Raw genomic sequence first — 27,997 nt, 5'->3', positions numbered from 1 at the left:
TCCGTGGACCTTTAATAAAATTTCTTTCTTTCTTTCTTTCTCTCTCTCTCTCTCTCAGCCCCCCGCTCAGCCCTCGCTCAGCCCCTCCCTCACCCCTCGCTCAGCCCCCCGCTCAGCCTCCCGCTCAGCCCCTCCCTCACCCGCTCAGCCTCTCCGCCTCAGCCCCCCCCCCCCTCTCACCCGCTCACCCCTCCGCTCAGCCCCCCCCGCTCACCCCCTCGCACTCGCAGCCCCCGCTCACCACTCGCTCACCCCTTGCACCCCTCCTCTCACCCCTCTGCTGCCCCCCCCGCTCACCCCTTGGAACCCCCCCCCCTTCACCCCTCCGCTCAGCCCCCGCAGCCCCCCGCTCACCCCCCTCCCTCAACCCTCCCGCTCACCCCCTCGGTCAACCCCCCCGCCCACCCCCCCGCGCCCCTCCTCTCACCCCCCCGCCCCCCCTCGCACTTGCAGCCCCGACCCCCCCCGCCCCCCCCTTTTTTTTTTTTTAAATAATAAATTTAAAATAAAAATAAAAACTTTTCTTTTTTAATTTTAAATCTCTCTTCTCTCTCTCTCTCTCTCTCTCTCTCTCTCTCTCTCTCTCATCGCACATTGGCAGCGCTCGCCATCTCCCGCTTTTCAATGTTGCCAGTTTCCCGTAATTAAACATGGCCGACACCGTCGAGCATGTTACAGAAGCAGCAACAGCAGCAACATCAATGGCCGCCACGACCGATATGCTGCACTATAGTAGAAGAGGACTTGCATCTTCTTCAAAGGACAGCGCAGTGCCTGCACTTGCCGCACTCCTAGTCGCAGGTACACCGGTTTCAGCTCCACTATCTCATCTTCCGCCCAGCGCAGTGCCCGCACTTGCCGCACTCCCAGTCGCAGGTACACCGGTTTCAGCTCCATTATCTCATCGTCCGCCCATAGCTACTTTGTACCCGCAGTTTTTTTCACCCCTCCCCTCTCAGGTTCCTTCTTCTCCTACCCCTTCTCCACCCTTTTTGCTCCCCCTCTCACAGCCCTCTGTCACCTCTTCCCCCCCTTTGTTGCCTATTTTACGTACTTTGCCAGAGGCTCCCTCCTCCTCATCCTCTCTACAGACTTTACCCATCCCCTCCTCTCCATCCCCGGTACGCGCTTTCTCTCCCCCTTTCCAGCCTTCTCCTTCATCCCCGCTACCCACCTTACCGGTTTCCCCCCTTTCTCCCTTTCTTTCTCCTTCCATGCCTTGTGTTGTTTGTCCTTGCCGCCACATCCTACCAGAGCTTCAACACTTTGAGACCCACCTCCGAGCTGCCCTTCAGATGCTTCACAGGAAGGACGAGACCATTGCTCTACTTACAGCTCAGGTTGCATCTCTTGCTGATCGAGTGACACAGCAGGATCGGGAGATCTTGTCTATTAGGACAGATCTTCAGGTCTTACAGGCGACTCATAGGACTCTTGCTGGAGAGATTCATGGACACACAGAGCGAGTGCAGCAGATCGAGACTCGCGTTCAGCACATAGACACATCTCCCACTACAGCAGTAGCAGCGGTTGAGGAGCGTTTGACCTCCCTTCAGACAGAGGTCCAGAGAGCCACAGAGTGGGTGGATGTCGTCCGCCGTCAGCCATCACAGCCTCAGAGATCGACTGTATCAGCTACATTGGCCGAGTCACAGCAGAGGGCCACAAAGGCCCTCAACATTCGCATTCGTGGTATCTTGCCCTCGGCGACAGAGTCCACGATGACACAGGCTGTGACCTTTGTCTCTCAGACACTGGGAGTACAGGATCATGGCATAGTAGGATCATATAGAGTCGGGAGGGATCGAACTAGAGAGCAGCCCCTCATTATCAGATTCAGAGATGCCCAGGCACGTCTAGCTGCCCTCAGGAGGAGAGGGATACTCAGAGACCACCCACAGATTTCCATGGACGAGGATCTGACTCAGATACAAGTTGAGGAGCGCAAGGCGCTCATGCCTCAGAAAGATGCAGCCCGAGCTCAGGGCAAGTGGGCAGTGATCAGGGATGGCAGACTCATCACAGGCACTTTGAGGCGTGCTCCCACAGTGCTTAGAGATGACAGACCAGCAGATATAACCCCACCTCCACCTCCTGCTACGACCGCTTGATGGGACAGGGCCCATGGGACACACCACCCGTCAGATAGTCTACGCATCGCTGTATGGAACTGCAATGGTTCTTTTACAGCACAGCCAGGCAATCTACGGGGGGCATTCTTTGGGAGAGATATCATCTTTTTCACGGAGACACACGAGAGTCCAGAGAGACCTTTGCCACGAGTGACAGGGTATACATGGAGATCTGCCTTCAGGCAGTACACCCGAACATTTGGAGTGAGAGGATCTGGAGGAGTGGCCATTTTGTACAGAGAGCATCTCGATCGGATCATCACAGTGGAGAGAGCGGATTCACATGCCCGATTCTTGTGGGTACGCATCTGCCGCAGAGCCCCTCAGCGAGATCTTTTTATTGCAGTTTGCTACTTCCCCCGGCGCAGTCGATCTATTCTTCCACTGGACCAGGCCAGTCCATATTTGAGGATCTCTCAGCGAACATTGCAGATTTTTCACATCGCGGAGAAGTCATCCTTTTAGGAGATTTCAACGCGAGGACCTCAGACAGACAGGCCCTCACTTATGACTTCATGGAGGATCCGGTCATACTCCCAGCATTTCACGATGATAGCCTCTGTCGGACTTCATCAGACTGCACAGTACAGCCCACAGATCAGGGACGTCAGTTACTGGAGCTCCTCACCTCACACAGTATGGTCATTTATAACGGCTTGTCCAGGTGGCCACAGTCTTCCATGCCTACATTCTCTTCTGCTTCTGGGCGTGGTACTAGCGTGATCGACTACATCATAGGTCCCCCGACTCTAGTCCCTTCCATCCATAGCCTTACTGTTAGCCCCTTCATGCCCTCTGCCGACCATGCACTCATCCACTTTACTTTGACTAATGTCTCCCATGACCCACCCCCCCCTCGTTATCATGACCGCCAACCCTATTACGAGGTTCATTTCGACCAGCAGTTCGATGATGTATATAGCCAGAACCTCAGCCGCCTACTCCGTCCTCATCTATTAGATGCTCTACCATCCACGCAGGACCGGTGGGAACTTGTACATACTTCACTCGTTTCTGCCGCTCACATGTCGTTCCCTGCCACATGTCATTCGTCTAGTCCCCCACCGGTTGGTCTTGTTCCTTGCAACGGTTGGTATGACGAGGAGTGTAAGGAACTCCGCAGGAAACTTCACCTTGAGACCAAGGAGAAGTCTCCCCTCCTTGCCGAAACCAAGAGAGACTACAAGTGGTTGGTTAGGCGCAAGAAACGCCAATTTCTAGCCCGGAATGAGGAGGAGCTGAGAAGCTTGCTTTTCAGCTGTGACTCCAAGGAATTCTGGAGAAAATTCCTCCGCTCGAAGTCTCAGAGCCCCCTCACAGATCCACGTGTCTGGTCTGCATACACTTCAGCTCTATACGATGTTCCAGATCAGCCAGCCATCGATTTATCCCATTCCCCTAGGCCAGCTTCATCTAGTCTCTTCACACCAGAGAGTGTCCGTGCACAGCAGTCCACCGATTGAAGAACGGGAGAGCTAAGGATCATGATGGATTGCAAGCGGAGTATGTAATCCATGGGATTGATGCCTTAGATTTTGTTCTTTCCCGTCTCTTCAATGAGTCTGTTTGTACAGGCCTACCACAGTCCTGGTTAGGCAATACCATAGTACCTATCCACAAGTCGGGGGACCCTATGGAGCCGTCGAATCACAGGACCATCATGATTGGCCACGTTATGGCCAAGATCTATGCATCAGTTTTGGAAAGCTGTATAAATGACCATGCCGAGATGACAGGACTTAGAGCCAGAGGGCAGGCTGGATTTCGCAGGGATCATTCGACACTTGACCACATCCTCACACTCAGGGCACTGGTAGAGGAGGCGAAGTCACGAAGGCAACGGCTTTATTGTTGCTTCATGGACTTCAGGAAGGCATTTGACACAGTTCCGCGATTCAAATTGTTTCCGAGGATTCGCCAGATGGGCTTCAGTGGAGAGATACAGTGGGCTATCATGGCTTTGTATGAGAGGGTCACTGGTCGGGTTCGGACACGTGAGGGGCTCTCAGAGGAGGTATGCAGCACGATTGGGGTGAAGCAGGGTTGCCCGCTCTCTCCTACTCTCTTTGGATTATATATTGATGAGCTAGAGATGTTTATACAGATGACAGGCGGTGTGGGCTCTACTCTCTCAGGATCCTCCATTCCTATCCTCCTGTATGCGGACGATGTGGTTCTCATTTCCTCTACTGCTCAGGGCCTCCAGGCACATATTGAGGCACTCCACAGGTTTTGCCAGGACAGGGGGTTGACTGTAAACCTTGGCAAGACCAAGGTTATGGTTTTCAACACCTCTGATCGTATTTACAGCACGGATGAGTTTTGCTTCACATATGACGGACAGCCCATTGAGCTTGTTAGAGAGTACACTTATTTGGGGGCAGTTTTCAGGGGACCGGTTTTCACCATGGCATATGCAGCACGAGATAGGATTAGTAAAGGGTATGCTTCGTTGGCTCATCTTGAGCGTCAGTGTTTTCAGTCCCACTTTCAGCATCCCGATACGAAATCCTTGCTTTTTGATACATTGGTGAGACCAGCTGCGATGTATGCAGCTCCTTTCTGGGCAGGAGACCTCGGCGCTGCAGATTGGAGACGAGTAGAGAGGTTACAGATCATCATGTTCTCTCGGCTCATTAGGGCCAAGGCTACAGTTCCGCACGAGATCATGCTAGCAGAGTTTGGAGCTACTCCCCTTGCATTGGATGCAGCGTTTCAGTCGATCATGTATTTGCATAGGGTTAGGGAGTTTGGAGACTCAGCAGCAGGCAGAGCTCGGTTGCCATGGTTAGCACTTGCATCTTCTATGGAGTTGGCACGATCTGGGGCCCGATACTGCTGGTACTTCAGACTCACTAGGTGGCTCACATCTCTTGGACTAGACATGGATAGACTACCTCCCTTCCGATACAGCATAGATGCCCCTCATCTCGAGTTGACTCGCCACGAGCTTAGCCAGGTCACGAGAGCAGACTTGCTGCAGCTTCATACGTATCGCACTTGGATTTATCCCACGCAGCTTCCGACGAAGATGGCCACATATCGTGACCACTTCCTTCGGATCTCAGAGGATGGATTTGTCATTCCACCAGGCTATACAGGTATCCACATGTCCCACTCACTGAGGATTGCCCTTGGCCAGCTTAGAGTCTCTTCGCATCAGCTCGAGATAGAGGCTGGTAGGATGCGACGCATGGAGGATGGACGGCGACCAGGCCGAGAGACCAGGATCTGCCCTTGTTGCACCATGGGAGAGGTGGAGTCAGAGGAGCACTTCATTTGCAGATGCCCGCTATATTATGAGCTCAGAGGTAGATTCCATTGTCTCTTCACGGATGGCTTTGGACCTCTCTCACGAGTGATGGACTACGAGGATCAGCATTGCCTAGCTCTTTATGTCAGGGAGGCCACTATGCTTCGACGAGACTACCTCAGAGACCATCAGCACAGACCGGAGCATGATAGAGCCCAGCCTGATAGAGCTCAGGCACACGCTATACCAGAGGACAGAGACCAGGAGGAGCACGAGGAGGTCAGAGCTCACACAGGACACATGCCTCCACCCTGTGGATGTACATATGAGATGGTTTGTAGATGCCGCAGGATCTTGTTACATAGGGGACGTACTCGTCGCTTCATCTCCCGACGATCCAGGATGATGGCAGCTTTTCGGAGGAGACTTACTCATGGAGATCTCGCCCCACCAGCCGCTCACCTCACCTTTGCTCAGATTTGTACTCTCATAGCAGGAGGCAGAGTCGATGGACAAGATTTCCAGTATTATTTTGGTTCTCAGACTCCGTGACACCTGGACTTGTATCTTTGCATTGGCATATTGTACTCATCCCCCCACCAGGGGCGGTTTCCTTGCATCTAGTTTACTTTGTATTTAGGCTCAGATTTGACATTATGTACTTTCACTTGCATTGTATTGCGTAGCACTTAGATGATATTCGACGATGCCTCTTCTTTGTGGCACGTTGATTTTGTGCTATCTTGTATGCAGAGTTCTTGATGTCCCATGGGCCCATTTTGGCCTTTAGTGGACAATAATACACTTTCTTTCTTTCTTTCTTTCTCTCTCTCTCTCTCTCTCTCTCTCTCTCTCTCTCTCTCTCTCGTGTGGCAGCAACTACGTATGAAGACCTTGTACGTATACGACAAAGCCTTTTATGGAGCAAAAAATGGACGTCTAATAAGAAGATCCAGGGTCGGTATTGTCAAAGAATGGGTCACATAGAGTCCGACTATTTCAAGAAGTTGGAAAAGGAGCAAGAAAAGCACCATCCCAATTTGGTTGGAGAGGAAGAACCTGCAAGGAAGAGAAGAAGTTGAGGAAATCACTGCTGCCACTGCCCAAGTCCACCTCGAGGAGGTTAATGAGGATTGTCCCTACTGAGTTGTCCTTTGCGTGCTTATGTCAATTAGGGTTCTCCACCCTAGGAAAAATTATTGTATTTGAGTTTTTGTGTGAGAGTCTTAGTTCTAGGTTTATGAAATATACCTTGTCCCCAGCAAGGAGTAAGGGGGGCAACCGAGTGATGGTCTCAACTACAAGTCGCGAGCTTATTGAGGGGAATGTTGTGGCACGGGAGGTGCACAGTAAGGCCGCCTCTTTGCATTATTGCAGTGGAGTTGGAGATCGATTTTCTCTTTGTGTGTTAGGTCTCACCACCTTTGCTCTGAATGGGCGTTTGTTGAGTAATTTCATAGCCAAAGGTGTGAGAACTAGGCCTCTAGTTTGAGTGCCATTGTGAAAGAGGTTTGGGCTTGTCCTTTGTGAGGTTGAAAGGTCACTTAACCTTTGGGAGTAGATTAGATTTGATTTGATTGTGTGACATCATCAGTGAGGTATGTTTGTGTGGAAGAGAAGGTTACCTCAGTCTATAAAAGAGGCACCTTGTACTTGCTAACACATCAATCTATGAGTACTTTGCCTCATTCTCCTGCCTTCCCCATGTGATCTTCTCTCTCCCTTTCACCATTTGTCAACAGGTCCATCACAAGTAGGACCTACCATCATTTCTTGTGACAAAACACGTGTGCCAGTTTCTGCAAGAACCCTGTGTTCCATGCTCAAACAAAACATATGGAGACACTCATCATTCTATTTGGGAATAGGTTCATGCCTCAATTGAATCCACAAGCATTCTCATACGTCCTATGATAGTGACATGTGACTAGAGATGTGAGTAGAACAAAACTGCCACTCCCTGATGCTTGTATCCACCCGTCTATACAGCTCTTTGTCTTCCGGTCCACATTACATTAACTAAAAACCAATATGGTGAGATATAATGCCACCTCATGCCATACTTTATCACATGAAAGAAAATGCCATAATCCCACCCTGAGGAAAGTCTCAGATCCACAAATGTGATCATTTCAAAGTCATTCAGCCAATTGTTGTGGAGAAACACATCTCCATCACTTAGCATGCTCACAAGCACATACTATAAGAACCTGGTTGGGGAGGTACACTACTAAGGATAGAAATCACTAGCAAAGGCAACAGTCACAATTAAACCGAAAATTCAAGTGAGGTTTACGTGTGCATCATAATGCAAAAGTGTATATGGAGGAAAAAGCAGAAAAAGCCTAGGTTTATTTCCAAGCTTAGCAAGATACACAAACCATGTATGATCTTGAGTTCACGAGGTTTGCTTCAGACTGCAAACTTCATCCATGCAAGCACAGACTATACCTGCTATGACATCCCTACTTATGTCATCAATTCTTAAAAGAGGTGCAGATCACCCGAATAACGCCAAGTCCAATCTAGTATTCTATGTTAACACATTGACAGCATACTGTGTTCAGCAAAGCACACGCTCAGCCATGACGAAGGCTAGGGAAAATTGCAAGGCCAATCAAATGCAGTGGTTTCAGTCTCCTTCACCATATCTGTCAATCATTTATCACCTCGCAACTCAAAAAGCCAACCCATTATGTTGTTTTTTACAGGGCTGGCTTGCCCCATGCTCATGGTATTTTCCATCTAAAATTTCCTAGTTTGATATATCCATTCTCTTACATAAAAGATCAAAGTTTCACCCCAAACCTGTATCTACACGAAATCACTCAGCTTGCATGGGTCATGGTTTGTCTTTGGGACTTCACTTATGTAAACATGGAGCTTTTTACCCTAGCATATCTATAAACCGAATATGTGCACTTACTGTCAAAAACTTTGATGCTTGATCAATATTGGCTGCTGCATAGGCAAATCCCTCACCAGTTGCTTGGAGAAAAAGTTTTACCATATCCGGTTGGGTCCTGGATAAGTAGTCATCACGTTGAAATAAAAAAGAATAAACCAGCTACTGTTGATAAAATGTATATGATTGGAGGAAAGACATCTGGTTCTGCAAAAAGATACACTTACTTTAGTGTCTCGGTTAGGGACACGATGACAGGAGAATATCCATATGGGATCCTGCAGTTGCAAAGGACCATAGCATGAGGTTGCTTTTGACAAAAGTCATATTATAGCATTTTATTGGCAGTGTCAGTTTGTAGACACACTTCCTTCTCTTGTACACCAAAAACTCAATGTAAAGCAGTATGAAAACAGAAAGAATGTAGGAAAGGAAAGATGTAACTTGCCCATAATCAGTCAGGCTAAACTCATTCAATTCAATATTTCCAAGCCGAGCATCTACACCCTCCCATCCTTTAAATATCCACGTCGCATCAGCATTTCCTGCCACAACAGTGTCCCATATTCCAAGCTTCTCTGGAGTGGTTTCTATAAATTTGCCATTCCCTCCATCAGCTTGAATCAGTCTTTGCACAATTCGACCCTCAAAACGAGCACCATATGATGCATATATGCATCTATCAAGATCCCATGGTCTCGATATCCCGCTCTTTTTTAGAGTTGCTGCATTTGAAAAAGCACTAGGAATTTACAAACTCTAGAGAGAGCAGAGAAAAACACAGCGTACAAAAACCAAAGTGTCACCAAAGTTTCGTAAATAAAAAGTGCCCAACATGAAGCATGATGCTATAATGTATCAAAGCTATCAAGATAATAATGCTACACAATTAACAAAGGACATCTTCCCATAGAGCAGGACTCCTTGTTTAAATAAAAGGTAAGCCTTTTTACATAATAAAGCAATCTTATTATAATATTTTTTACCCTTGTATATCGTGGGTTAAATGGTTTGAAGCCTTAAGAAAGGCTTGACTCTTGCATCAGATAACCATCCCCCAACACAAATTGTGGAGCCTATCCAGAGTGACCAAGCGTCATGCACATGGACCATATGTGACGTGTCCTTTAGGTGCACAAGACTAGCTCAGGAAGCCCGGGGAGGCTTAAGGCTAAGCGATTCTCAAGTTGAGTTGCAAGGGCACTGATGGATTAGGGTTGCAAATCAGGGTTTTGGTTATTTTAGGCATACTGGGGCTCGAGCCTATATAAGGGGCCAAGGGATTCAGTTTTCAACAGCACAAGTTGGAGAGAGTCTAGTTCTTCCTTGCTGGTCTAGATTCCAGATCATGTCACGGATGCATGCTTGCATACTAGCATAGCCCAAGGCCCAGTAGCAATTCCAAGGCCCTTGGGCGCCACCTGGTGGTATGGGACGCCAGGCTAGGTGGAAACCGGTTGGGAGATGTGCAGCTCAGCTCATGTCTCGGACAGAACGACCCAATTTCTCAAGTCTTTTTCTCGCGGATGTCATGGTTGGGTGGTGAGCTAGCCTGCACCACCCATCTACATTGTTTCTATGGTTGTTTCTGTTGTGCTTGTTTTGCAGGTCCGTGTAAGTTGGAATTAGAGCAAACTCCTGAAAGGTAAAATTCTGTAGAGGGAATCATTGGCCAAAGCTTTCTCCAGTTATGAAAGAAAATTCGTAATTTTTGACTTTCCTACAAGTGCAGCTCTATCAGAGTCAGGGGTAAATTTCCTTTTTAGGAAGAGATGGTAGAATTAGTGCAAGATTACCATAATTGTGACGGAGGATTAGCCAAAATGCTGAAATCAGCCAAGAATCATAGGAAAGGAGTGCTTCAGCTTGGATTTGTTAGCAAAATTGGGTCTAGGACTGCCAGAAAGTGGTTGTAAGGATTCAATTTCCAGCTTCTTGAAGTCAAATTGTGGTTTAGCTGTTACGCACGATCTAGTACAGCACCGGTTTTAACTAGAAGGATGATCGCAATCTAGCAGTGGGGTAAGGTAGGGAAGGGAGAACAAGCTGAATCGCAGCTGTTCCCTGCTTTTTGGCCATAATTGGCTGAGGGGCGTTGGAAAAAAGAAAACTTTTGTCAGCTTTTGGGAAAAAGTGTCCTAAAAGCAATGCTTTCTAAAAGCAGTCAGCTTTTGGAAGAAAAGCAATGTTTTTCGTAAAAAGCAGTAAGTTTTTGGAAGAAAAGCAATGATTTTCTAAAAAACAGTAAGCTTTTGGAAGACAATCAATGTTTTTCTAAAAAGCAGCAAGCCCAAAAGGAGGAAGACTATAACATTGTGGGAAAGTTTAAAGCCCTTGACATGGCCAAGCAAAATCTCACTTTTTCAAGAATTATCTACAGAAATTCAGAGACTTGCAGACACCTGCGACAAAGATGGATCCCATCACTTTGTTGGGATTCTTTGTTGATGAATTACCTAGTTAAGAACAACAAGACTACCACGTCGCAAGAGGCCATAACCTATGTGTGCATATATGATGATACTATGACCTCAACAAAGCAAACAGCCACTTCGGATACAGGAGGGAAGAACAAATGCAAGTTCTTCCAACCATCTTCTAGCATGGGGAGGGCAAGTCTCAGGCCAGCCCTTCCAAGAAGAAACTGAATTTGACAAAGAGCAATAGAGATCAGTTTCTACATACTATATGTTTCAAGAAAAAGGGACGATGCTTCATCTATGAGGAGCGTGGACATACCAAGTCTGAATGTCCAAATAAGAAGGGTTTCTTGCAAGGACAAGGACCTAAGCCGAAACCAAGTCAAGGAGGCAAGTCTAAAGCTGCCAGACTTCTTTGGCAGGTATTTCAGTTACCTATTTCTTGTAATTGCACTTCTAATAAAAAATTATTTGGCCCCCACGACCTTTCTTGAGCCTATGGAAAAGTGATGGATCAACAAGTACATATGCTCTTTGATCCAGGCAGCTATCAAAATTTTGTGAATTACAAATTTGTGCAGAAATTGGGGCTGACGACGACTCCTAGACATCACACCTACGCGGTGCAGCTTCTTGCTGGGAAGCAATTTTGGGATTGTAGGTCGATGACCTTCCAACCAAGATTCAATCCTATGATGATGTTTTGACGTGCTATGTTATGCACTTAGATCATGTAGACTTGCTACTTGGGATAGAGTGGTTTAAAACCCACAATGTCCAAATTCATTGGGAAACTTATATACTTTCTTTCTTAAATAGAGGCACCAAGTATCTATACAGTGTGATGATGTTCATCCCTCCCAAGGACCTTTTGTAACAGCAATGCCACTGCGAAATATATCATAAACAACTTCTTATGATGTGTTCCAATGTGTTTTGATTCTGCTTTCTTCATTTGTTGTTTCCATTAACAACAAGAATCACTTAAGTGTGTTTGAACACCAAGAATGAAAGAAGTTGTTGAATGAATTTACTAATGCATTTTCAGCTCAACTGTCGGAAGGTTTACATCCCAGAAGGGTAGTAGATCATCGCATAGATTTAGTCCCTGGCGCTCAGTCTATAAGTATTCCACCTTATAGGATGAGCCAGTTAGAGAAGGCTAAACTGACTAGGCAACTTCAGAACTACTAAAGATGGGATATATACGCCCAGGAAAATCACCCTGGGGTGCCTCTGTTTTGTTAAGGAAGAAATAGGATGGTACATGGAGAATGTGTGTTGATTTGAGTCCTATCTCGGAACATGTAGAGGCCTCCCCAAAAAAGCTGCAAGAGTAGGAAGATGCTGAAGAAGAGGCAGAGGCAACGCTTTGAGGGTAATCCAGACCGGACAGTGAGTTAGAAGAGAGGCAGACGGATCAAATAGTGGATCCCAGGACATCACATAAGCAAAGAAACCAGCCCAATGAATACTAGCACGACTGAGAAGTCGCTCCACCACATCAGTCTAAGAGCAGTGGGCATAATAAAAACCTTTGCCCAAAAAGACAAAGGAGTAAAGGCAATCCTGACCCACTGCAACTTCAGCCCAACGACGAAGTTGAGCTGCAGATAAAACCCTGCCCATAAAGTAGAGACAGACCCCAAACTGCTGAGCCTGTCGAAGACCGGAAACTAGAAGGGCAGAGTCTAAAGAACAAACAAGCTGTGAACCCAATGAAGAAACATCTGTGATTGAAGTAAAACACATCTGGCGAGAAGGTCCAGTTGAAGGGAAGATGAAGGACCATCCACGATATCCAACTTTGCCGATTTAACCAAGGTGGAAGGAGGCAAACCACCACGCTTCTGCCGAAAGAAGACACGTGTAGGAGGAGCAGAGGCAGAAGCAAAGAAAACGAAAGAGCCATCTGTCGGAGTAGCAGGAAGAGGGGAGGAAGAAACATCAGGAAAAGACTGTACAAGACCCAGCGTGAGAAGGGCAAAAGGCTGCAGAGACAGGGGGGAAGACGAATTTGGTACGGAATCTGGCTGTATGGACATGGGAGCAGGTACAGAAGAAGGAAAAAGAACGGGTAAAGGAACCTGTATGGAGAGGAGAGCCTATACGGACAACCGTACAGTCTATACGGACGACCCACCAACACGCGCACACACACACGTGTAGCCACACACACTCAACTGTTGCTGTGAAAGCTGTCCTGTACTTAGCTTCACATGAGGAAGTAGCCACACTAGATTGTTTCTTACTAAGCCAAGAAATGCAAGCATGTCCCAAAAAGAAACAATTACCACTTGTGGACTGCCTAGTGTCATAATCTCCAGCCCAATGTGAGTTGTAAGCATGCATCTGCAAGTCACCCCCCTGGGAAACATCAAGCCATAAGACTTTGTGCCTTGCAAGTAATGGAAGATGCGTTTTACATCTTGCAAATGTGTTGTCTTTGGGCTATGCATATACTTGCTCACCTGCAATACTGCAAACATATCGGGCCGTGTATTGCACAAATAAATGAGGTATCCAACAGCCTGGTTGTAGAGTGTGGCATCTACTGATTCACCTATATTATACATAGTAAGCTTCAGCCCTGGCTCCATGGGAGTGGATGTAGGCTTGCAATCTTGCATGTTGAACCGATCCAAGAGCTTTCACGCATACTTGGATTGAGACATAATAATGCCACGTCTCTCTTGTATAAACTGGATCCCCAAATAAAAATGTAACATGCCCAAATTTGACATGTCAAATATAGCTTTCAATTCAGCTTTGAAATCTGTAATTTTTCTTCATGTGAGCCTGTGAGCAGCATGTCATCTACATAAAGAATGATGACCAAAATATCCCCCCCATCCTTCTTGATGTAGAGGGTACTTTCAGTTGGACTATTATGAGGCCCCTTGCTGGTAAAAAAGGCATCAATCTTGGAGTACCATGCACGTGCGGCTTGTTTCAGCCCATATAAAGCTTTATTCAGCTTGCAAACTTTATGTGCATTACCCAAAATTTCAAAGCCAGGAGGTTGTTTAACATAAACTTCTTCCAACAAATCTCCATTAAGAAAAGCTGTTTTAATATCCAACTGATGAACATTCCAATCAAAATGTGCAGCCATAGCAATAACCGATCTGATAGTGGTCATCCTGGAAGTAGGAGCAAATGTCTCCTCATAATCAATGCCCTTCTTCTTAGCATAGCCTTTTGCAACCAGCCGTGCCTTGTACCTGTCAATGGACCCATCTGACTTTCTTTTTACTTTAAAAACCCATTTGGTACCTATGGATTCACCCAATGCACATTGTCCTTAGCTTCTTCAAAGTATCAGGCTCTTCCTCATCGAGGAGAGTACCTGCATTAGCTGATTCAACAGAAAGAGCCCTCCCTTTGTGCCTTGCTTCACTACGAGTTCTGCCAGGAAAAGAAGCATCAAGCTTACTCTCCCTGAGAGTTTGGATCAGCCAATTGGGAACAGATTTGGCTGCATGTATTTCTGTAATCTCTTGCCTGACTGCATCTTCCACTGCCTGTGGAGGAACTAAATCAACCGGTGGCTGAATCGGGACATGTGAAACATGAGGAGCTTGCTGTAAATTCTGATTTTCAGCAGGGATTTCAAAAGCAAAATCCAAAGCAATGGGTATTAACCCCTCAAAAACATCATCTGATGTAGAAGGTGGCACATTAAATTTAGCTTGTGTATGTGCTGAAGTTTCTGAAAAGATTACATCTCCACTGATAAAAATCTTACGTGAAGCAGGATTGTAGAGACCGTAACCTTTGCTCTCTACACTATACCCAACAAATATGCATTTAATTTCCTTGTCTGACAGCTTATGTCGAAACTCAATAGGCACATAGGCATATGCAACACATCCAAAGACACAAAAACGTTCCACTGAAGGCTTTCTCCCATGCCAAACTTCATAAGGAGTCTTTGTTTTCAAAGCCTTAGTGCGATTCAAAACATAGTTGGCACACATGAGACCCTCAAGCCAAAGCCTATCAGGCAACTTTTTTCTTGTGAGGATGCATCAATCCATCTCCATAAGAGTTCTATTCTTCCGCTCAGCTTTGCCATTTTACTGAGGGGTAAGTCTCACTGTAAGCTGATGTGTGATGCCTTTCTCTTTCAAATAAGCCTCAAATTCATGAGACATATACTCCCCTCCTCTATCTGTGCGTACCATAGACCCAAGTGTATATATATATATACCTTTGTAAGACTAGAATAAGTCCAATCGTACAAATTTAGATTTTTTGTTATTCTAAAGATCAAAAATCTACACATAAAATAAAAGAGAAAATAAAAGAGAATATGAAAGAGAAGAAAAAAAAGGTAATTAAGAAAAACAAAAGGAAGACATACTTAGCAAGCAAAGCAACACTTATGTCGTCATCAGTGCCCAAGCATAAGCAGCTATATTGGGTTTCTAAAGACCCGCGGAGTCTCTTGGGCAAACCCAGTGCTTACTAAAATACATCAAATAAACAAAAGAGAAAGAAAACAAGAAATAAAGAAGAAAGGAAGTAGTTGACTAAGCAAAAATAAACAAGCAAGTCAAAAAACAAAAAACAAAATCTTCCAAAAAATTGGAATATCGCTCTCTCTCTCTCTCTCTCTCTCTCTCTCTCTCTCTCACTCTCACTCTCGCGTCTTGGGATTGTTCCTACGAAGTAAAAAACTCTCTCTCTCAATCATGTATAAGCCATCCTTCCCCATCAAGTTTTGTAAAACCCGCGTGGGTCTTGGTGGTTGAGGCTCTGGTTCATGTCGTCGTGTATGTGTATTCAATCCTTGTGGTCAACTTCGGATACGCCTACTGTGTGTGTCTTGGGATTGTTCCTACGAAGTAAAAAACTCTCTCTCTCTCTCTCTCTCTCTCTCTCTCTCACTCACTCTCACTCTCACTCTTATTTAAAACATAAAAAGCTAAATGGTCCTTTACACTTATGTATTGTTTCCTACAAAGAGTCAAAAATACATTTCTAACTTAGAAAGCACAAGCATACTCAAACAAACTCTCTTTTGAAACTAAAAGAAAAACGGGCTATTCAGCTCCCCGCTTTTTGTTTTCAGCTTATGTTCAATCATTCTAAACATACCTAAGGCCGATACACCATAGATAAAAGACTTCATATCTAAGATTGTGCGTACTTTTTTCATTATTTTCCTTGGATTATACCCCTTGTGTAATAGTAAAGTGATCAAATTACTACATTGAGTGATAAAAGACTCCTTAGTTGTACAAAGGCGGGAAAATCTAAGGGATTGGGAAGAAATGACTCCATATTTTGCCAAATCAGAAATGTTTGAGTCAATGTGAGGCATTTTTATAATGTGTAAACCACTATATTCAGGTTGTTCACGTTTGTCGTATATATCAACCTCTAATCCTATGGTAGATTGAGAAATTCTAAGATCTAAGAAAACACAAGAATCCCCTCTTTAAGTGCAGTTCAGTTCACAAGAGTCACGAGGATAGATTCCTTCTCCAAAAGCACTAGCATCTTTGTACATAAAGTCTTGAAAGTTAGGAACATCTGGTACAAATAAATCATCTATAAAACGCCTAACTTGGCTAAGCTTATGTAAAATGATAGGGCAGGTATTGATAGAAATAAGACATTGCATAAACTCAAATTCATAAGTGAAAAAATAAAAGTTTGCTAAAAAGACGGCACAATTAGTGCCCATGGGGATTCCTATAATTTGTTGAAACAAAGAATCACCTATTGTGATGTAAAGATTATCTAAAAGAAAATCTATCCAAGAGCAAACATCTTTCACACTTACTACCTTTGTGTATCTTTTCTTTTTAGAACCTATGTCATGATCTTATTTTTTAGCCACAAGAAGTCAAAGCATAAGGCTGTTTTCTCAAATTTTAGCACTTTGCATCTATCGTTGTCAAATCTCAGATTGAAAACTTCAGCTACTAGCTTTTTTATTCTAAACTTCAGGTCTTCCAGCTCAATCTTTGTGTAAAGCGTCGTAAAATCATAGGTTTGAAGGAGAATAGGAGACTCTTTTTCCTGAATGCTTCAAGAGGAATTAAAAAATTTTACAACAGGAATCACTCCTACAGAGTCATTTAAAATCCAGCTTGAGTGCGAGGGGACATCTGCCTCTTTTAATAAGTCCCTCCAAAGTTCATGGACACTAGGCAACATGGCTTTGAAGCAGTAGCTTAGCCATTTAGAGACATCCGTCAAAGTAGTCTCACAAGCAACTGCAATAAATCTTGGCTTTTTGGGAGTTTTGTGAAACTTCCAACAAGCAGCACAAAGAAAAGGTATACTTGGATTGCAAACAAACCCAGAAGACTTGCAAAAACTCTGATGTTTTGATATCAAATCCTTTTGAGAAACTAAGGCAAGGGCGCAAGTTTTAGCGAGCGAGTTCACTTCTCTCAAAAGACATTCTAAGTAAAACTTTTTGCAAATAAAAACAAAGTTATTGGAACATTTGTCCATATAAGAAATGACAAAATTCCTATGGAATTTGAAGGAATTTTCAAAGAAGAGTTTCATCTTCTTTAGAAAGATGTTACTTTTCTTTGAGCAATTAACCGAAGGGACTTCTTCTAGTTTCAAAGCAACTTTCTTCAAAATCTTCCCTTTCCATTCTGATACGATATTTTGAACTCCTAAACATTCTTCTAATTGCAAAACAAATTCCCTTATCAATAGCTTTTAAAAGGCAAGACTCTTTAAAAGAGTACAATCGAAATTTTGTGCCTTTCATGAAAAGGTCTCTTAAGTTACTAGAAAGAAAAATTGAGGTATCAGCTGTGACTACATGTCCTAAATCAGCATCAATAAAGCTTTGGAATCTCTTACTTTTACAACAACAAGGTTCTCTAAGGATAGAAGATTTTGAATGCTCTGAAAGCCTTTTACCTATCTCTCCATAGTTGAAAGCCTTTTGTCCTAAAGTTTTTACATACTTCCAAGCTACTACTGGATGCTTCCAAATTCTTCTCACAAAATGAGGGAGAGAATCCATTACTTCAGGAGACTTCAAAATTGAGTTTAAGCCTATCTTGTCAAGTGAGGGAGAAGTAAAAATACAAATCAAGAGTTCCTTATTTAGATAGACTTCTTTGCTTTGAAATAAAGCTTTTACTTTTAAGAAGCGATCCAACGAAGTTTTAAGTTGTATAAAATGGAGCTCATTTAGATTCAAATCCTCAAAAGAGAAGTTTTCCAAGGTGTATTGAAGTTTAAAAAGAACTTTGATATTATATTTTTCAAAAACTTTTATTGAAAAAAGACCCAGAGACATTAATCTATCTAGGTAGAGTAGTCTTCTTTTATAGTCTCGAGAAGCAAAAACTCTTGGAACTGAGGAAGTTAAAGGAACTAAAGGAGGGGGAAGTGGAGGAAGAGGAAGTGAGGGAGGCAACTCATGAACAACATGTGAGATTGCGGGAGAGCTAGGACAACCTCGTAACGTAACTTTAGGTTTCCATACGATGTTAGGTGTATGACTATGTTGGTAATCAGGAATGTTAAAGGGCTTGATATGAGTTCTCCACATCAAAGGGTTCTTTTTAGAGGTTCTTTTATTTTTACGAAAAGTTGATTTTCCTTCCAAATCAAAACCTCTTGGGAAGAAAGTGTGTAAGGTTCTCATCCAAAACAATTCACGAGGACGAGCAGCCTTGTAAAAATCCTTGGCATTATTAAAATGGCCCTCTATATGCTCAATGGGAAAGCAACGAAAAGATTCAAAACCAGACTTTGCCATTGCCGCATATAAGGGTTTTGAATTCTCAATTAAGGAATTCTTCCTATGATCTTTTCTAGCTTCCCTAACATGTTCTTGAAAATGAATAAAAGCTGTCCTATAGGTTTGTCCTACATAAAGCATATTACTACTATGTATGTTATAGACAACATAAATTACTTGCGTGGCATGCATAGGACTAATAGAAACAGAAGTCTTGAGATGCTTGTTCCTACGTCTTAGTTTATTAAGAATTCTTATGTTATTATTAGTATAATGAGTGCTAACTAATAAAGCCTTAAAGTTAGACCAATTAATGTTACCTTCCCCAAAATCATGAAGATTATTCATGTTTGACCTAGCTAAAAAGTTAAATCTTTCTCTATATGTGTTTCTTCTAACTTTTTTGTTTTGATTTACCGAGCTAGACCCAACTAAATCACCTACCAAAGAGACAAGACCATCACTAGTATTTCCAATGTTGTTCGGTGAGGTCAAACGATCCAACATTGGGGAACTGCTTGCACTCTCCCTGCCCATCCCAAGGCAGTTTCTCCCTTGCTATATCCCCTAATTCTAGCAGGAGCGAGACTAGTATTTAGGGGGGGGCTTGCTTGCACAGTCATTACTCGTCCCAAGGTAACTCCTCCCTTACTACTACAAGGGAATGTCACAGGAGCCAGATGACATCCCAGGAGATCACCCTGTTGGTTTCCAAAAGGCAAATTCATCATAGCATGTATCGCTAAGCCAATATACCCCCAAACTGGCAATTACAGTTAGGGTTAGCCAGGGCCCCAAGGCCACTGTAAGAGCTTAATCAACCTAGAAGCACCAAAGAAAGAGAAAGAGAAAAGGAAAGTTACCAATAATTTAAAAAATAAAATAAATAAATAAATAAAATAAAATAAAAAATAAAGCGGTCATACAATGAAATAAACCAAGGAGAGCAACTAAAACAAAATGCAAAAGCACACTTTTTAAAGAAATATTTTTTTTTTCATTTTTTAATTAAAATTAAGAGAGAGAGAGAGAGAATTAAAAATAAAAATTAAATTAAATTATTAAACAAAAAGAAAAGGATTAAAATAATAATAAGAATAAACGAGAATAAGTTTAGCTGTTGGGGCTTCTGCACCCGTGTAAGATAAAACGATATAGTCGAACAACTGATCACTACGTGGACGAAAATTCAAAGAATTTTCATGTCCGCTAAGGTGATAGAAAAGTATACCTTTGTAAGACTAGAATAAGTCCAATCATACAAATTTAGATTTTTGTTGTTCTAAAGATAAAAAATCTACACAGAAAATAAAAGAGAAAATAAAAGAGAATATGAAAGAGAATAAAAAAGAGGTAAACAAAAACTTTTAAGAAAAACAAAAGGAAGACATACTTAGCAAGCAAAGCAACACTTATGTCGTCATCAGTGCCCAAGCATAAGCAGCTATACTGGGTTTCTAAAGACCCGCGAAGTCTCTTGACCAAACCCAGTGCTTACTAAAATACGTCAAATAAACAAAAGAGAAAGAAAACAAGAAATAAAGAAGAAAGGAAGTAGTTGACTAAGCAAAAATAAACAAGCAAGTCAAAAAACAAAATCTTCCAAAAAACTGGAATATCGCTCTCTCTCTCTCTCTCTCTCTCAGTCTCACTCTCACTCTCACTCTCACTCTTATTTAAAACATAAAAAGCTAAATTGTTACACTCAAGTTGAGGTAACATGACCTCGGAAGGGTCAGTCGGCATTTTCCTTTAAAGGATCAATGTTTGTATTATATTTGTTTGGGCTTCATGTAAATGATAAAAAAGGAATCAAGGTCAAGGTCCTTGGTGAGGGTGACATGGCACTAGACTAGGTGGATCTAAGGCTAAGGGACCTAAATGCATGAAATGTGCCAAGGGGCAAATGGTTTTAATGATATCCCAAGAGAGGGGTAAATGATGCATTCAGGAGGGACCCTAAAATGAAGACGTGGCATACTAGATCCATCTAGGGAATTTTGGGGCTTGGTGGAAATTTTGTAAGCAAGAGCTTTAACGTAACGATTCTGAAGAGAGTGAGAGCTTACTACCACCGAGGTTGGCTGGGAGGACAATCCGTGTGCCTGTGCCCGTGAATTGATGAAAGGCTAGGAGTCAGCAGTTCTGGGTGTGTCATAAATGGTCCTTTACACTTATGTATTGTTTCCTACAAAGAGTCAAAAATACATTTCTAACTTAGAAAGCACAAGCATACTCAAACAAACTCTATAGACCCAAGTGTAGTTTGAGTCGTCATCAATAAATATGACATAATAGAGATAAATGCAGGAGTCCTCATGGGACCACAGACATCACTATGAATGAACTGTAATTTTCGAACAGCTCATACTGCACCATCCTTCTTGAAGGGAAACCTGTGCATCTTCCCAAGTATGCACCCTTCACAGGCATGAGGAGGAGGTGACTCCAAAGGAGGCAAAGCATCAACCATAGAATGTTTTTGAAGCGTCATCAAGCTGCCATAACTCATATGCCCATATCTAGCATGCCATAACTCCGCATTCTGCATAGCAGTAGTGGGAGTAGAAACTGCAAGTACATCATCTGATCTTTTCTAAAAAGCATCAAGCTGAAAAAGACCATGAAACAGCATGCCGGATAGTCTCAAGGCATAATCATATTCCCTATCTCAAGCTGCACACTTGTCATCTTCAAAGACAACCTGAAATCCTCTTTTATTGAGAGAGGACACTGAAAGCAAATTCTTCTTGATTCCAAGTACAAAAAGCACATCATGAATTCTGAAATTTGTGCCATCTGTGGCTGTAAGTACAATCTCACCAATGCCATGAACTGAATAAGAAGAATCATTTGCACAAGAGTGCAAGACACCCTTTTTCCAGCGGGTGATGGATGCAGAGAATCAAACAAACACTTCCTGGAAGTGATGTGTCTGGTGGCACTACTATCAAAGTACCAATTATTCAATGTCTCATTGACATTATAAGCACATGAATCCTTAGAAGGATGCAAGTCAGAAAAGCATAAGAGTTATCCTCAGATGTCGCTGTACAGCCATACCTGAATCCTTTTTCTTTTCCTTGGCAATTCTTTTCTTGCATTCTCCTATGTAGTGACCCGGCTTCTTGCAATAATGACAAACACCCTTTCGCTTGGGCTTCTCTGCATCATTCTTAGCCTTGTGAGAAGGCTGTCCAGAATCAGCTTTATGCTGATGTGAAGGCTGATTTGCATGCTGCTTATGCTGCCCCTTCCCTTTGGGCTTGAATTTCAAAAGAATGGCATGCTCACCAACTCGTGAAGCCATGTTCTTCCTGGTTTGTTCTTCCTACAACAAAAGCCCTATCGACTCATGAAAGGTGAGAGGGTTGCCACCCCCCATCAAAGACAAGTTCAATGAGGTATGAAAACCAAGATGAAACTCAGGAAGAGAATTCAAAGTGGTAACGACCATCTCTGAATCTGGAATGATCTCATCAATATTCAACAATTACTCTCTCAAATCCTAAAGTTTAGTGAGGTGCTCAGACATAGAGTCACCCTCATCCATATGAGTATGAGTCAACTCTCTCTTCAATAAAGAGACCCTAGCATCATTGCAGGCTAAAAACCTACTCTCCAAAATATCCCAAGCTGCCTTTGAGGTCTTGCATGACCGAATGTGCGGAATAATAAACCTTTTGACAGAAAGGGAGATAGCTGAAAGTGTTAGTGCATCAAGTGTATCCCACCTTTTCTGTTCCTGTGTGGGAGCCACCACTGCAGCAGCTGTTGCACCTAGCACTTGTCCTGCACCCTGAGCTTGTCCTCTACCCCTTCCTCCACCTTGTTGAGGAGGAGTGGCAAGTGCAAGCATATTCTCTGGCCATGGCTTATCCCCATTGACATAGTCCCATAAGTATTTGCCAACTAAGATATTGCGAACCATAAAACTACATAAGGAGTAGTTGATACCATCCAACTTATCCTCCTGTGTGAGGACTCCAAACACTTCATTGGGATTGTTCTGGGCCATAACTGCCAAAGCAAATGCAGCAAATACTGACAAAAAAGTTCCCTCCCTAGGACTTAAGGTGCACAACACAAATCCCTTCCAGGATATTGAAGCAAACTGTCAATTGAATCTCTGCCAATGTGCCTGCGAAACACCTGCAAAAAATCCAAAAGCCCCAAATACAGGAGAATGGATGTCCAAAACCAAAGGACGGCTTGCTGTCTCAGCCTATCAAAGGCTCAAAATGCACCCAAATAACCTGCAAATGCCCAAAATTTACCAAAAACACTGCAAAGTCTGCAATGTGACTCAATCTGAGTCCAAAATTGCCTACAAAGTGTCCAAACACCTCATACACTATGAAATTGCAGGCTAATCACAAAAGCCCCAATTTCTACAAGGAAATCGCAACCAAAAGAGGGCAAATTTACTGAAAGCCCCAAATTGTGCCAAAATTGCAATTTGCCTGCAAAAGCCCCAAATTTTGCAAAATGCTTCTACCCCAAAAGCACATGTAACAACGCCTGTAAAGAGAGCCTGCACACGGGCTAGGGAGTGACAACGTACGAGCACTGTACGCTCAACGCACAGGCAGCAAACAGTCGGTGTACGGCAACTGTACGAACATGCACTTGTTGCAAGCGAGATGTGTACGGACGTAGTACGGCAGAGATAGCTGAGTTGACCGTACGGTGTACAGACAGAGATGGATAGGCTAGAGAAAGAAAGAAAGAAAGGTATATTAACGTCGATAGAAGCCCTCACAGGACTATGCGACAAAATACACATCCAAGAAAGATTAAATCTGGAAAAGACCAGAGAGTCAAGGAGTGCGCATGGCTACTCAGCTTCAAATTATCCTACCAAACTCAAACACATCAAAGAGAGTGCTCATGGCTACTCAATTCAAGATTATTTAACACACACAAACTAAGTAGAACTAGATCATCTTACATCAGTTTAAGACTGACAGTCTTTAGGTTTGGATTTAAAGTCTCTTGTAAACAGCCCACTTCCCTTCTTAAATATTGACAAAGATCAAAGCAAGCTTGCCCAACAGCCTCATCAATTACTGCCTGCTTACCAGGCCCTTCCAAAATGTGAAGTCGAGCCTTTACTTCTACCAGTTCCAATCGTAGCTTTCTCACTGCCTGTTGCAGATAAAAAATATGATCCTGTTGCCCAAGGATGGGTCGTTTTGAGCCTTCTTGTTGATAATTCCGTGCATATGGAGAGGGTGTCATGGCTGCAACTATAGAGTACCGAGTCCTGATGGATGTTGAAGGAGTTAAGGGAGTTGAGGGAAACTTGGAGGAGAGGGTAGGCCAGTCCATAGTTGGTTGTCTGTTGAACCCCCTAGCTTAACCTAACCCCCGGGTTGGGTTGGGGGTTTAGCCCAACTCGGGGTTAGGGTTAGTTAGCTGCTTTTAAAGGGTATGGAGGGAGAGGTACGAATGGAGAGGTACGGGCTGTTGCTGACGGACTGTACAGTAGTGGCTGCGTGCTAATGGGCTGTACGAACGGGGGAGGTACGGACGACGAAGGTTTGGAGGTACTACGTAGGTACGGACGAGGTGCGGAGCTACGGACAGAGAGAGAGAGAGAGAGAGAGAGGTTAGCGGGAGAGGCTAGCGGGAGAGAGAGGCTGAGCGGGAGAGGCTAGCGGGAGAGGCTGAGAGGGGGAGAGAGCGGGAGCGGGAGCGGGAGAGGCTAGCAAGGAGAAAGAAAGAAAGAAAGAAATTTTATTAGAGTCTTCAGAAGACCGATGGGTCTATGAGACTGAAAGAAAACCTGATACAAATCACAGTAAGGGTGGAGCTACTGAAACGAGCATCATCACCCGTGCTGAACCCTAAGTCTGCTCATACATAATCAAATACATCTGGATGTAACAATGAAAAGAAAAGAAAAGGACTCGAGCGGAGCGGAAACCTCCGTATGTCATGTCGCCCTGGCTAGTGCATAGCTGGTGATGGGATGCTGGCACCCGTCAAGGTGTGCCGTGCGTCTCGGTCTCCTGGACGAGGCTCGACACAAGTTCACAGCCACCGTGACTCCCATGGGACGTATCCCAGGTCTAAACAATGACGGGAGGTCCCCCAAAGTGATCTGTGTCCCCCCTCGATGTCTCGTGTGTCGTGCTGCGGTCGTCGGATCAGGGTCTCTGTCACGTCTGCCGCTAGAGACTGGACGATCAATGTCACTCGATGGGAAGAACGATGTGATCCTGCTCTGAGAGGTGTCTGATGATGTGGCCAAGCCTCGTCGCCTGAGTAAGTACTCTCTGTGTCGGACCCCCTCGTGAATGAAGGCCGCAAAGGCATCTCTGATCTGGGTAGGCAAGGAATCTGGAAAGGAGCCCGGAGCCGTCTCTGAAGAGGCAGTGGTAGCGACCTCGGATCTTGTAGTACACTAGGCACCTGAAAATAAAATGCTCCTCCGACTCAACCTCCTAACAGTCGCACAATATGCATAAGCGATGCTCCCTAGGAATCCCCTCTACTCTGCCGCTCTCTATGCGGAGGCGGTGTGATGATATCCGAAACTGTCCGATGGAGATTCGTAGTGAGTGAGGCATATGAAGCTCAACGTACCCTGGTGGTGTGATGAATCCCTCCTCCGAAATACGAAGACAGTAATCTCTGTAGAAACTCAGCTTCACTAGGAGCTCCCTCGGCTCCAACCAGGTCCTAAAGGTGTGTAGCTGCAGGAGATCCTCTCGAATGACCTGGTTGGTGTGTGGCCCAATTGGGATGGTGGGTGGGAGTACCATAGGGGCATCTAAACTGTCCTGAAAAGGAGGTATCCTATCGATGTGGAACCCTAGTCTCACAAACCATCTGTGAGTCCGTGCATACCAGCATCGCTCGTCTCCCTCTGCTGCCAACCTCATGGAGGAATCGAGAGCCAACCATGGCAATCTCTGTCTCCCTGATGTACAGTCCCCATATGATCTAACCCGGTGTAGATATGTAATGGTCTGAAAGGCTGCATCTAGCTGGAGTGGAGAAGCACCAAACTCGGCCTGAATGATGTGATGTGGTACAGACGGTTTCCCCCGGATCATCCGTGAGAGCATGAGGATCTGCAGGCGCTCCACACGTGTCCACTCTATCTGTGACATGTCAAGCCCCCAACAAGGGCTGCCATACATACTGGCTGGTCGGACCAAGGAGTCGAAGAGAAGAGCCTTGGTACGAGGGTCCTGGAAGTGGGAGTGAAAGCATTGTCTCTCTAGCCGAGCCAGTGAGGCGTATCCCCTGCTTAGTCTAGCCTGCATCGCTGGTCTCATCGTGAAGATCGGGCCCAAGAAGATGACCCCCAAGTAAGTGTATGAGGATACGATCTCAATTGGTGACCCACCGAAAGTAAAAGTAACCTGCTTCCGTTGCATGTTTGCTCGAGAGGTGTTAAAGATCATACCTTGGTCTTGCCAAGGTTGACCTCCAAATCATGGGATAAACAAAAAGCCTGCAGTGCATCTAGGTGTCGCTGGAGCCCCTCGGGTGTGGACAACAAGAGTGCCACATCATCTGCATAAAGAAGAATCATGATGATGATCCCGGCAAGTGAGCAACTGGTCCCTCCGAACACCCCCATGAGAGAGGAGCTTCTCTTATACATAAGGGGCCCACAGGTTCAGTTTTCAACAGCGCAAGTTGGAGCAGGTCTAATTCTTCCTTGCTGGTCTGGACCCTGGATCGTGTCCCAAACGTGCACCTACTTCCTATCGTAGCCCAAGACCCAGCAGCAGTTCCAAGGCCCTTGGGCACCACTTGGTAGGCTGGTTGGGAGATGTGCCAGCAGCTGAGCTCGTGTCTCAGACGGGACATCCCAGTTTCTCAAGTCTTTTTTCGCGGACACCATGGTTGGGTGGTGAGCTAGCCTGCACCCATCTATGTTGTTTCTATTTCCTTTGTGCTTGTTGTGTAGGTCCGCGTTTTCAGGAGCTCGGTGCACAAAATCCTCAATTAAGCAGTCCAGCTTAAGCAACCGCAAGTAGGGCTGTGCGTAGACCTTTAAGTACATGATGTCTGATGTACCGTTCAGGTTTTGTGTGACGAATGGTTATCTACCAGACATATTGTACATATTTTTCCTCTTTGAGATGAGATAATCAATCACCCTTTACTTTTTGAGATGATATAAAGAAAAAGAAACTAGTCTAGGCCAAATTGAGGGATCTACAAAAGGTTGTCCCAAAATGGATCAATGACCAACAGCATACCACAACAGCAAATAACTCGAATACCTTGCACCGCAGATCATCTATGCGAGCATCCCCTACTTGTCAATGTAGCCGCGAAGCACAGCTCCACTCATAAACGTAGCCAAAGCACAGCAGGCACGCCTCCTAGAGAAGAAAAGACCGACCTGGAATGATATAGACAAGTGTTTGCAACGTCGTTCAGAATGACTCTAAAGAACAAGCCTAAGGCAGGAACCATATTACCATTACGAACAGGTTATTCTTAGAGGTCAGCACTAAAGTGAGACATGTTACCTACAAAACATTAGATTAATCCATGCCAAAGAGCCCATCTAGTTCTCACATCAGAGCCCACTAGATTACCTTCGACCAAGATTTTTAAAAATCAGAATAGAGGCTATCAGCAAATCTCATTTCTACCTTGGGGAAGAGCCCATCAAAGATTATTTCATCTCTCCCTTAGCAGTTCGAGTGCAGGTCAAGACACAGTGCCAGACTGGAGTTGATACAGTACAGGAACAAGTACTTCCAGGGTTGGAGTCTTGGAACAAAACCCCAACTAAGGGTTTGGACTTTAAAGCCTTGCTCTGTATTTCTGGATCTAGAGTCTGCACTATTCAGAGAAAATCCAATCTAGATCCAATATTTTTTGGATAGGATAGGAAAATTCTTTGGAGATCATAAAGGATGGAGGGTTGATTGTTACTTGCATATTGTATAGCAGAACTTCAACAACTAGAAAGAGCTAGGAACAAAACTGTTTTCAATGGAGATGAGCATCATGTTCCATCCTCAAAACTACTTATTTCATGTGTCAAAACAATCTGTTGCCAACTCCACTAGTAGTATGTCTGTATGTACTTGCATCCATGTTGATGTGTGTGAGAAAGCCTCTCCATCACGGATCAGCAGGTTTATTCGAATCAGAACCCAATGTGTATGCCATAGACCCTTGGTGTTGCTTGTCACATGTACTTTATACATTTTTTTAAATACAAATGATCCTTATCAGGGTGTCTGAAATAGTCTTTTGGCTTGCATGAATACTCGGATTGACTGGGTGATGCAAAGATGGGTTTTAGTTGTTCCAATATTGACATGCGGACAAATAACATTAAGGATCTATGGAATATTCATTCGGCATTTGAGTTGTGACTTAGACTCTAAATAAAAGTTAGTCCACTATGAAGAGTAACGTAAGGATTAGAGATGGATTTTAGTTGTTCCAATATTGACATGCGCACAAACAACGTTGAGGATCTATGGCATATACATTTGGCCTTTGAGTTGTGACTTAGACTCTAAATAATGCTAGTCTGTTATGAAGAGCAACGTAAGCCTATTCCCT

General features: G+C 44.2%; 1 protein-coding gene across 2 annotated transcripts in view; it reads right to left on the bottom strand.

Moving 5' to 3' along the window:
- LOC147882755 (uncharacterized) overlaps window positions 1-27,997 on the bottom strand; it is a 74,296-nt gene that overhangs the window by 22,652 nt on the left and 23,647 nt on the right. For both annotated transcript variants that reach the window (XM_087400729.1, XM_087400728.1), the window contains exons 4-6: window positions 8,739-9,015; window positions 8,518-8,568; window positions 8,312-8,408 (exon numbers count right to left, since the gene is read on the bottom strand). In XM_087400729.1, coding sequence (XP_087256855.1) covers window positions 8,312-8,408; window positions 8,518-8,568; window positions 8,739-9,015 — 425 coding nt within the window. The remainder of the gene's footprint in view (window positions 1-8,311; window positions 8,409-8,517; window positions 8,569-8,738; window positions 9,016-27,997) is intronic.

Source organism: Dipteris shenzhenensis, chromosome 29 (assembly GCF_047967505.1).
Source record: "Dipteris shenzhenensis isolate YYH24624 ecotype China chromosome 29, Dip_SZ_1.0, whole genome shotgun sequence".
Classification (NCBI taxonomy): Eukaryota; Viridiplantae; Streptophyta; class Polypodiopsida; order Gleicheniales; family Dipteridaceae; genus Dipteris; species Dipteris shenzhenensis.
Note: the sequence above shows the minus strand (reverse complement) of the source record. Positions and strands in the feature narration are given on the sequence as shown.